Source organism: Rhincodon typus, chromosome 2, assembly GCF_021869965.1.
Source record: "Rhincodon typus isolate 14 chromosome 2, sRhiTyp1.1, whole genome shotgun sequence".
NCBI lineage: Eukaryota > Metazoa > Chordata > Chondrichthyes > Orectolobiformes > Rhincodontidae > Rhincodon > Rhincodon typus.
Genome location: NC_063333.1, coordinates 96,352,446 through 96,365,104, shown reverse-complemented (window position 1 = coordinate 96,365,104; position 12,659 = coordinate 96,352,446). Strand labels below are relative to the sequence as shown.

At 39.5% G+C, this 12,659-nt stretch overlaps 1 protein-coding gene across 1 annotated transcript in view; it reads right to left on the bottom strand.

The window, feature by feature from the left end:
- LOC109938043 (juxtaposed with another zinc finger protein 1-like) overlaps positions 1-12,659 on the bottom strand; it is a 208,425-nt gene that overhangs the window by 117,143 nt on the left and 78,623 nt on the right. The window contains exon 2 of the mRNA XM_048611910.1: positions 377-449. Within this exon, the coding sequence (XP_048467867.1) occupies positions 377-449 (73 nt within the window). The remainder of the gene's footprint in view (positions 1-376; positions 450-12,659) is intronic.

Below are 12,659 nucleotides of genomic sequence, written 5' to 3'. Positions count from 1 at the left end.
ACAACAAAAACAGCTCGGCGAGCCAACCAACCTCAATAGTTAGCTTATAAAACACTTACAAAAGTTGCATTAATCAGTACTATTGGGAAGAGAGCTCAATTTTATATTAGCAGTTCAGTATTACACTACAAATTCATGATCACTAATTTTCTACTCTTGTGTAAAACAATAGATAAAAACATTTTAACAAAAGTGGAAAAGTTAGTAAATAAAGTAGTTAAATTTATGATGTTAAAAACTAGCCAAGTCTATTGTACCCCAAGAGGTGGTTTCACAATGCTCTGCACCACCGCTCCCTCCAACTTTCTTTTAGGGATTTTCTACAGTAACTAACAAAACCTCCCACTTACATATTCATATGAGAAAGCCTTCTTACCTGTTAACATAACTAAGAGCTACGTATGTCGGCTGTTGCAGTTCCTGTTTCTCTAGCACTCGTGGGTCAGTATCTGCAGGGGAGAAAGTTTAGAACTATTAATATTTGTACATTTTATATTTTCACACTAACTTACCAATAGACTTTCAAGTACAGAAAAAGCAAATTAGTTCATATGTTGAGATCAGATAAACAATGTCCAGTATTTAAAGAATGTAATTTTATTTCAATTGACACCAACTTGCCAGGAAATTGAAACAAAGAATAAAATATTTGAGATGCAATTTTGATAATAGTAAAAGATTTGATCTATTAAAATATTGCTGTTGGACCACCCAATACTATCGCAAGCCCACAACTTAGGAATAGATTAAGTTCAATGAACTCATATTTAAAAGACACACGTTGTGTTCAACTCAGACTCACAATAAATGTGCTATACTTAATTTAAAAAGACTACTGTATTAATGGCAATCTCACATGGTGTAACCGAGGGTTTGGTGCAAGCACAGAACAGTCTTAAATGACCTCAAGTCTACGGAACATGGAAGATGGAAGGCTAGCCCAGAAGTGCAATGGAATAATTAAGTCTTGAGTTGTGGTTTTTCAACCGGTGTGCCACGGCACAAGCAGCATGCCACAAAATTTTCAGAAAGCAGTGCAGCTTTACTTCAGCATCAAGGCTGCACCCGTGCTTTTCAATCCGCTCTGGGGTCTTGGTATCAATTAGTGAAGGCAGTATCCGCTGACACTTGGTGCCCCTATCGACTGTGCATGTGCAAGCCTCCAAAGTCGCACGTGCATAGACTTTTGATCCCGCGTATGTGTGGACATATGTCATGAAGCTGAAGTTTGGAGTGATACCTTTGCATTTGTTTTAGTTGACTATGGTTGAATATCTGATGATCTCTGACCATACTATGGTTGAATTCTGGCTGTTTGGAACAACATACTTCTGCAAGCTAGCATTTTCAACATGATATATACAAAAAATAACAGTAAGAATTGCTCGTCACTGGAGCAAAATTTGTGGATGGCCCTCTCATCAGAGCCTCCCTGGATCAGAAGGCTCTGCACACAATGGCTGGCCTAGTTTATCACTAATCCAGTAAACTGCAATTTACTCTACATTGTGTTTTATTCTGATCCATTGTTCATGGATAGTTAAGATATAGTTGAGTTGAGCAGATTTTGAAAATGTGTCAAAGATGGTATATTTTTGTTCGTGGATTTGAAACATTAATGCTTTAATTATTCTTTAGCTTGTTGTGTACAGTATGTGGCAAACCTCTCCAGCAAAGCCATGACCACAATAAATGCAAGGAAATGTGATATTTATGAGCAAACAATTCAGCTGAAAGAAGTGCTTTGGAATTGTTTGTCACATTGCATTGTGCCTTGATAATGAAAAGGTTGGGAACCACTGGTGTCGAGATTACAAAGGGATGAGCTGAGATAGGGATGAACTCAGGCAATATTAGTTATAGAAACAGAGTTACTGATGGCATGGATGCATGGGCTGAAACTCATCCTGGGGACAAATACAATACAAAGTTGGAAGCAGCATTGTTCAAATCAGTTATGAGGTCCAGGGTTGAATTGGTAGCTAACAAACAGAGTTTGTGGCAGGTAATGACGCTATAACTTTGGTCTTTCCAGTGTTTTATCAGAAGAAATTGCTGCTCATCAATAATAGATATTAAACAAGCAGTCTGACAAGTCAGGGACAGTGGAGGGATTGAAACAAATCGGTGGTGAGGTTGAGCTGGGTGCTGTCTGTACATGGAAGGTAACATCCTTTTTTTTGGATTACGCAACTCTGGGAAACCATGTAGATGAGACATTGGATGGGCTCCACATTAGATCCTTGGAGGATACCAATAGCAGCACTGCAAGAACAAGAAATGCCATGAGAGGGAGGGAGGGAGTAGGTAGATAAAACTAGACTAGCTGAGTGCACTTCCATTCAGTTGGATGATGATGGAGAGGTACTGGATGGGGATGGAGTGATCAACTTTGTTAAAGGCAGCAGTTGGACTGAAAAGGATAAGAATTGACACTTTACCTTTGTCACAGTCACAGAACATGTTAATTGTGACATTGGTAAGCACTGTTTCAGTACTATGACCGGGTGGAAGCCTTAATGAGTGAGATTCAAACATGCTACTGGGAAATATGAGCATGGAATTAGTAGTCGACAGCATATTCATGGATTTTGGAAAAGCAATGAACTTGGGGAAGATCGGCAATAGTTTGCAATGTCAGCAGGGTCAAGGGTTATTCTTTTAACAAGGACAATGATGATGGCAGATTTGAGGAAGGACAGGAAGACAGTATAGGCAGACACAATCTTTAACAATATAAGTTAACTTCTCATTTTGGCTACCATGTTGAGTGGGGGAAAAGGGTTAAGGATTTGATGGCAAGATGGACAAAATTGGCTTAACGGTAGGAGACAGAGAATGATGGCGGAGGGTTGCTTTTTGGACTGCAGACCTGTCACTAGTGGTGTTCCACAGGGATCGGTGCTGGGTCCACTTTTGTGTGTCATTTATATAAATTATTCGGTGAGAATATAGGAAACATGGTTATTACGTTTGTAGATGACACCAAGATTGGTGGATATAGTGGACAGTGAAGGTTACCTAAGATTACAAAGGGATCTTGATCAATTGGATCAATGGGCTGAAGAGTAGCAAATGGAGTTTGATTTGGATAAATGCAAGGTATTGCATTTTGGTAAAACAAACAAAGACTTATACAATTGAAAGTAGGGCCTTGGGCAGTGTTGTAGAACAGAGAGACCTAGGGATTCAGGTACATAATTCTTTGAAGTTTGCAACACATATAGATAGAGTGGCTAAGAAGGTGTTTAGCACGCTTGCCTTCATTGCTCAGACTTTTGAGTCTAGGACTTGAGATGTTATGCTGAGTTTGTACAGACATGGATGAGGCCTCTTCTGGAATACTGTGTCTAGTTCTAGTCTCCCTGTTATGGGAAGGATATTATTAAACTGGAGATGGTTCAGAGAGATTTACCAGGATGTTGCTGGGAATGGAGGGCTTGAGTTATAAGGCGAGGCTAGACAGCTGGGACATTTTTCACTGGAGTGTGGGAGGTTGAGAGGTGACCTTACAGAGGTTTATAAAATCACGACAGGTACAGATAAGTTGAATGGCAGATATCTTTTCCCGAGGGTGGGGAATTTGAAGACTAGGGGGCATATTTTTAAGGTGACAGGAGAAAGATTTTAAAGAGACATAGGGGCATTTTTTTAAAAACAAAGAATGGTTCATGTGTGGAATGAACTTCCAGAGGAAGTGGAAGATGTGGATACAGCTACAACATTTAAAAGGCATTTAGTAAGTACATGAATGACAAATGTTTGGAGGGATATGGGCCAAGCACTAACAGATGGGCTTATTAGTTTGGGATTGTGGCTGGTTGAACTGACGGGTCTGTTTCTGTGCTGTATGACTCTATGAACTCAGAGAGATTCAGAAAAAAGATGCACCTTCAAGGCTTGAGGAAGAAGGAACCTTTGAAGGTAGTTTCACTTTATGGGCTGTAAGGGAAGGAAACAGCAGAGATAAATGAATAGACAGCTTCAGTCTTAGTAACAAAGAAGCTCATGAGCCCTTTGCACTTGGTGTTGGAGTTGAGGGGGCAGAGCAAGGAGGCTGGGGATTAAAAAGATCATTTATATTGAAAAATTCTGATAAATTCAATATCTGGACTAATTAACTATGCAAAAGGGATAAGACGTATTAATGGTGAGCTGGATTTAAACCAAAGGCCTTGTGAAGTGCAGTTCTAGGCTGGGCTCTAGGTTGCTAATTTCTTCTCTGCCATCACATCTTCATTGGAACTATGCTGAAAAACTCCATGTCTCTGCAGACTGATAAGTAACAGCAGCAAAATGGAAGCAGCTCCACAATTCCTGGACTACATGCGTTAATACGCCCTAAATCCTACATGAAAAGCAGCAGATATATCCCTTCCTGTACTGAAGCCGATCTACCCAGATTGATTTTAATGCAGATATTTTAACATCCTTTCCAATGTACTGCTGTTCACCTTACTGTAAAGACAGCCCTAAAATGAACAGGTCCCAAGTTTTGAGAATTGTCTCAATTTATTTTAAAATGTCATTACTAACAATTTTCAGCCATCACCAAATGTATTTACTTTAACTTCTCAAAAAAAACACAAATCAGTCTCACTAGCAAATTACTTTTGTATGGAATATTGCCCTTACTTACATTTAAACTGTGAAGATTTGTTTTGCTGAACAGTTTCTGTAACAATGTCCGTCACTTCCAGAAAGGTCGGTAATTTGAAATTCTGATTAGCTCGTTACAGAATTAGATTGAGGCTAACTATAAAAGGTCGGCCCAGGAGTGGAGTTTAGCACAAGGCTCTGGTCAGACTACATTTGGAATAGTGTGAGCAGTTTTGGGCCGCATATCTAAGAAAGGATGTACTGGCACTGGAGAAGGTCCACAGCAGGTTTACGATAATGATTCCAGGATAATGGGCTTGTCATAGGAGGTGCGGTTGAAGACTCTGGGTCTATACTCAATGGAGTTTAGAAGGATGAGGAGGAGTCTGATTGAAAATTACAGAATACTGAGAGGCATGGATATAGTATACATGATACTTCCCCTAGTAGGAGAGACTAGAACACGATGGCACAGCCGCAGAGTGAAGGGATAACCCTTTAGAATTGAGATGAGGAGGAAGTTCTTCAGTCAGAGGGTATCCACAGAGATAATCTGTGGAACTCATTGCTGCAGACGGCTATGGAGGCCAAGTCATTCAGCGTATTTAAGTCAGAGATGAATAGGTTCTTGATTAGTAAGGGGATCTAGGGCTAAGGGGAGAAGGCAGGAGAATGAAACTGAGAAACATATCAGCCATGATGAAATGGCAGAGCATTCAATGGGCTGAATGGCCTAATTCTGCTCCTATATCTTATGAACTGTTCAGGGACAAAGATCAGCATAGGGATCATGCACGAATTTAAACATACGTGCATAGAGTTCTCTTCATCAAAATGTCTTTGTAGCAACAGAATTTAATTGGGATGCTGCTGCTTTCCAAAGTTCCTGCTTTCAGACCATTAGCACAATATAACTGCAGTTCAAGATGACGCATACAACAGAGATCAAATACACTTTTGCAAATTATAGACATGCATAAAGCTTAAACTGAAAAAGAAACTATGAAAAATAATATTAGACATATTTGTGGAAATTCAAATCATGCAGGACATTTTGTTTTTTTTTTTAAAAACACCTCCCTGTAACCCACTTGACCCAGTAACAGTTCATAAAACCTCAATTCATTACGTCATCAAAGCTACTTCATGTAAGTGGAAGTATTACAATAAAGACTTTCTATTCATGCTAAAGAATAAACTATTTATACATCTGAATGGTAGTAATGCTGGTTTAATTTCCTTATGGTTTCAGCTTTTCTAAGGTGACAGGTATTTTAAAAAACACAAATGAAGGAAATTTGCATCAGTCATTAAAAGTGAAAGCCTTAGGCTGATCTGGTTCATTAGTGTAAACATTGTCATAAGTTAAATGTATTATCAATAAGCTTAGCAAATAACTTGCAAATGTTGGTTCAACGAAATTTGTAAATGCAATTGCATGTCAGTGTGATACTTGAATAGAATATTATTTGTTGAAAAGAATCTAATTCAGATGAGAGTAAAATGCTGCAAAGAAACTGATTTTTAAAGCTATGAGGAATATTGAAGCTCATCAAGTTAATGATACTTGTGTCTTCTTGAATGGTTTCTGTTAATGTAAAAATATTATAATGATTTTCAAACATTTAGGATGTCAATATGTACGATATGATGGATGCCATTCTTGACATCTTTATTCAATTTGAAGTCAGTTTCAATGCAGAAAAAATTGTGTATATACTGTCATATCAATTTTAACTAAACAGCAAAAGTTGCTAAATTATATCTCAATATACACTGCGCCTTTTGAACTGGGATTAGCGGGCAAAATCATCAAGATCAAGTTACAACAGCTCAGGCGCCACAATAAGAAAGGCAGTAAAGATGTTCCTCTATTACCTCCAATACTGCATCTTTACCCTAGGCTGGGGAACACACCAACAGAATACTACCATTTCTCTCTTCAGGTATTCTTGTGGTCTCAAAGGATTGACAACTAAATGCCAAATTATGCATAATGTTGTGCGATAAGTTTACTCTGAATAGTTAAATACTACTATTTTAACATATAGATTTTCTGCGGATAAGGCTTTAAACTAACTAGAGGGATTCCCACTAAATAATATGTTCAGTTGCATGGAAAATTATAGAAAAAATAAAAGGGGAATGGGGTGCTCAGTAGAGATTATTTATAATTTCCAGAACAAGTAATAGGACAGAGTATGGAAAGGCTCAGGAATCTAACTTCAGGCACAGCAGATAAGGGGAGATCTATGCGTAGGGGGGCAATCAACACAGGACTGAAGGTGTGGTATGCAAACAAGGTAAATGTTCTTATAGTGGAGATTGAAATTGGAGGGTACAATGTTGTGGGTATCACAGAGAATTGGCTGCAAGGGGATCACAGTTGGAAACTAAATATCCAAGGATACATATCCTATTGAAACAACAGGCAGATGGGCAGAGGGGACAGGGTTGGCTTGTTGGTAAGAAATGAAAGTAAATCAATAACAAGGAGTGATGTGGAATCAGGTGTGTGGGTAGAGTTGAAGATGGCTATGGTAACACCCCCGTTTTAAGCAGGGAGGGAAGCAGAAGAAAGGCAATTATAGTACGGTTAGCCTGACCTCAGTCATTGGTACGATTTTAGAATCCATTATTTAGAATGAGATTGCAGAGGACTTGGAAGTGCATGTTAAAATACAGCAGAGTTAGCATGACCTCATCAAGGGGAGTTCATGTCTGACAATTCTGCTGGAGTTCTTTGAGGAGGTAATGAGCAAGTTAGACAAAGGACAGCCAGTGGACATGATCTACTTGGATTTCCAAAGGGCCTTTGGTAAGGTGCCACACAGGAGGCTGCTAAGTAAGACAAGAGCCCATGGTGCTAGAGGCATAAGAACGCACATGGATACAGGATTGACTGACTGGCAGAAAGCAGAGAGTTGGGATATAGGGATGTTTTTTCAGGATGACAGCTGGTGACTAGTGCAGTTCCACAGGTGTCTGTGTTGGGACCACAACTATTCATGTTATACATTAACAATCTGGATGAAGGAACAGAAGGCATTGTTGCTAACTTTGCAGATGGCACAAAGGTGCAGGGACAGGTAGTGTTGAGGAATGAAGAGGCTGTAGAAGGACTCAGACAGGCTAGTAGAGTAGACAAAGAAGTGGCAGATGGAATACAACATGGGAAAGTGTGAGGTTATGAAGATAGAGATGGGTTCTTGATTAGTAAAGGGACCAAGGGTTACAGAGAAAAGACAGGAGAATAGGGTTGAGAAAGATATCAGCCATGATCGAATGGTGGAACACTCGATGGGCCAAATAGCCTAATTCTACGGCTATATATTATGGTCTTATGGTAAAATTAGAAATAATGGTATCAGGGAATTACACTGCCTACCCATTTAAGCTCAAATTAATTTAACTTCAGTCTCTTGAAACTATCCTCTAGATTAGATGTAAATGCATTAGGATGGGTGGGATTTATGCTTAGAAATGTAGATGTACTCACTTTGGTTTGGAATATGGAGAGTCAAAGTTACCACTGTGCTGCATGGGTGCATGGTTACTGCACGGTACCACACTGCACTACCAATAATGTATAAATGCAAAAGAAATTTAAAAACTCCCGCGCACAATCACCAAATTTTAAGGGGGTGCACGGACAAATGGCGAGCTCTGAGATGCCTCAATATTGAATCTAAGACCTCGTTTTAAAATGGCCAACTGGATGTACCGACAAATCACAGTGTTGACATCACAGGTCATGCAATCAAACTCCGGGCAGTGGGATGGCAAGGTGCTGGGAAGAGCAAGAGAAAAACGGTCAGGAAAGAACAATCTGTTGTAGAGAGAGGGGGACAGAAGTGGTGCCCGGGTTGTGGGTACTGGTGGCCATGACAGGTACAGGCAGCGGCACATGTTAATTTAACATAAAGTAAAACACTGAAGAGGCTGGAAGCCTGAAAGAAGATCAGAAAATTCTGGAAATGCTCAGCAGCTCAAGCGGCATCTGTGATGTGCTTTTCTCGGGTGCACACTCAAGTAAATTGGAGGCCTTTCTGCCACATTGTGTTGCGCGGTTTAACACATGGTAAGTGAAGCATTCGAAATAAAGATCTGAACCTGTCACAAGCACTACAGCTTATTTTAAACATATGAATTGACCATTAAATGTTCACAGCAAGCACTCCTTATATCAATGCAATCACATTAGCCAATACAACAGGCAGTGAACCTCCAGGCAAAATGTGCCTGCAGTACCTGCCAAGTGTCACAGGTGAATCTTTAGGCCAACCTCTCAGTGCAGTTGATTATTATGACCAGGTAAATGTATTAAAACTTATTGTTATGTATTATCCAATAACACAATGAATGACAGCATAAATTTTTCACTGCCTCAATGTCCAGAAGCGAAGCGGGACCCACACCACAGGTAAGTGAGAATGTGATGGGAATGCGAGAAGAGGACCAACCACTGGTTAGGTTGAGGATGAAGGTTGGAAGAAAGGTTAGAACAAAGGGAAAAGAGTTGGCTGTAAAGGTGGCCTCTCTTTCCCAGTGACAATACTCACAATCAGACAGAACGTCTTTGAACAAGAGTTTCTCCCCACAATCCCCATCTCAGGAAACTTTACTTTTTGAGATTGTGGTGTGACAGATCCTTAAGTAAGCATGAATTGTCTCCTTAAGGACCTCAAATTGCATCAGGGTAGGAAGGCTGTTCAATAGCCTTTCTGTCTCCAATATAAACAGATGAAGTGGAAAAGTGGGGAAGTCCCTACACTGTATCACCTTTTCATTTAAATGCAAACACCTTCAAAGTCCGTGCCAGGAGTCAGTACAATCCATCCATGGATAGGGAACATGGTCAGGTTAACATAATTTTCAGAAATTCCATATCAGCATGAACATCGCTCCTTTTATAATTTCCAGTATATAGTCAGAGCAATCAATGAGAACATAAAGATTGCTGGAAAGAAAAAGACATATGTTGAAGCTTTTACCTTGCAGTCACTAGCACATTTGCTGGAACACCAATGGAAAAGTGGAATGATATTTTATATTGTATGAGAAGGGAGTACTGATTGATTGATAATTACACTAACTGGTACAGGTGTTGCATGGAAGATGCACATATTAAATGATGACTGACAGTTAACAGCCAAGCTTTAAGTTTAAACCAGGCAGGTTGACTGATTGGTTCATTCCTCAAGGTAATGCCTTGACCAAATAACAGCTGACAACTGCTAACATTTCAAGTCCTGTGACCCTTCTTCAGAAAGTTCTGATGAAGGAAGGGTCACTGGACTCGAAACAGTAACTGTTTTCTCTCCAAAGACACTATCAGAGTTTCTGCAGCAGTTTCTATTTCTGTTTCAGACCAACAGTATTCACGGTTCTTCATTTGGTTATACCAGCTGACATCCATTTTCTTAAATTGAAATATTCATTATTTAAACAGTGTATTCGTCATTGCAAACCTCTTAACAAACAGCAAACTTCCCTTATGCAGTATACAATGTTGTCCCCCCCACCCCCATCCCTTTACAATGGCATTCTTCTAGATGTTCTGAAGAGTGCAAAACAAAAAGTTTAGACAAAAAGCAATTTTTTTCAGCGGTACTCTAGTCCTATGCCACAAGATTACCATTTGTATAAATGACAGTACACGCTGTCAACAAAGTAGCAAGCATTTTGGACTATATCACAAAGAACTTATCAGCATTCAACAACATGTCCCTCTCGTACTGGTCATAAGACACACTGAGGACACACAATGGGTACTTTAAAATAATTTCCAGCCACAACTTTCACGCAACAGCAATTAATCGCAAAATATCACCATAAAAATTAATTTGAATCCTCAAAGTTGCATCATTCTCCAATTATCTTAATGGTTAATCTTTGTGAGAATGTTGATGCATTTTCCACTTTGAATGGCACAACTTCAATTCATAAAGTCCGTCCAAACTTGTGAAAAATATTTTATCATTAGCTATATTGGTCAATGAAACTTGCTAATATCCCTTTAAGTTAATATTTGCAATGAACTTTGCTTGTCCAATCTTCACAATTTCCTCTCCAATCATGTAAATCAATGCAGTAACAAAGGCAGTTCACATTGATTGTGTTATAATCTTTGTTGTGATTCACCAAGTTTCGATACAATTAAAATCCATGAGAATCCAGCCAGTGACTCTGTTCAATACTGCCATTATCTATAAAGAATTTGATTTCTTCCTTCACTTGAGTTAATTGCCTGCATTTCTTAGTGAAATGTCTGTTATTCACAAATACTTCAGTGGGTTGTTGATGCAATGGTTTTAATTTTCTAATCCTTTTTTGATGCTCCCCTGTCCCATTAGATGGGAAGATATCCTCCACTGTCCCATTAGTTGGTGACACTGTGGCTTAGTGGCTAGCACTGGTGCCACATGGCACCAGGGACCCAGGTTCAATTCCATCCTCAGACAACTGTTGATGTGCTGTTCACGTTATTCTCCTCGTGTCTGCATGGGTTTCCTGTGGGTGCTCCGGTTTCCTTCCACAGTCCAAAGATATATGGGTTAGGTGGATTAGCCATGGGAAATGCAGGGTTACAGGGATGGGGTGGGGAGGTTTGGCGGGGGGAGGCGGGTATGATCTTCGGAGGATTGGTGTGGACCCGAATGGCCTGCTTCCACACTGTCGGGATTCTACGAAGATAGCTAATGGAAATTGGGTTCCTTTTAAAACTGTGTGCTTTTAGTATTCCAAGTTTAGAACTTCTGGTGTAGCACGAGACCTCATTTAACTTTGATATAGTAGTGACTAACCTTCCACAAACACAACAAAAAAAATCGTGCATCACACTACACCATTAAGAGTGCAAGGTTTTGTTCATAGGTAGAAATGCAAAGTAACCTTCAAAAGGAGGTAGGCAAAGTCACCAAGGAGCTGCCCCATAGCCATTGGCCAAAAGGATTCAGACAATTGATTGACATAGCGTAAGCTACCTGGCCCTGGTGACAGGGAATATCAACAATTGCTCAGTGGCAAAAGGCAATCCTCATTACATGGTCCTCGGACAGCTGTCTTCTCCAGCTGCGAAATGGACCAAAAGAGGAGGAGGAAGACCAGGGAAGAGTGCCCTAACAACTTGACAAGAGAGCAGGATGCTGCCTTCACAACTTTAACAAGACAAACATTCCACCGCAACAGCCCATGTTCCTCCTCTAGTATCAGTGAACCATCCCCAATTGTCACAGTTGTATACGTTGCTTTGTCTAATTAATTAATGCATCATATCTAATCTGCTAGCTTAATAAACTCAACAAACTATTTGAAAATTGCTACAAATCTTCGACTGCCTATGTTAGGTAACTGATCATGAACACCCCTAAAATCAACATATCATCTGTAACTTCTTTATTCAAAAACACAGGGAGACAAAGCAGGAAACTGCAGGCCAGTTCGCTCAACATCTGCGATAGGTAAAATGTTAGAATCTATTAATTAAAAAAATTATAGGAAAGCACTTAGATGAGTTCGAGGTCATCAGATGATTTTGTGAAAGGAAAATCTTGTTTAACCAGTTTATTGGTGTTCTTGGAAGAATAACATGTGCCAGATATACCGTACTTTGATTACCGGATTGTATCAAAGGTTACTGTGGAAGATAAATGCTCATGGTTGTACGGAATAGCATAGTGGCATGGACAGAGGATTCATTGGCTAACAGGAAGGAGAGAACAGGCATAAATGGGTCTTTTCACGTTGATAAGATGTAATGCCACATGAATTGGTGCTGGACCTTAACCGTTTACAATTTATGTAAATTACTTAGATGAATGGACAGAATGAGTGGTTGCTAAATTTGCCAAAGACACAGAAATTAAGTTGTGAAGAGGACATAAACAGGCTACAGTTGATAAAGTTAGGTGACTGGGCAAAGATGTGGCAAACATTGTAATATTTGGGAAAATATGAAATATTTCATTTTGGCATGAAGAATAAAAGAGAACTTTATTATCTGAGATGCTGAGGGATTTAGGTGTTCTCATGAATGAATTGTGAAAAGGTAAGTATTC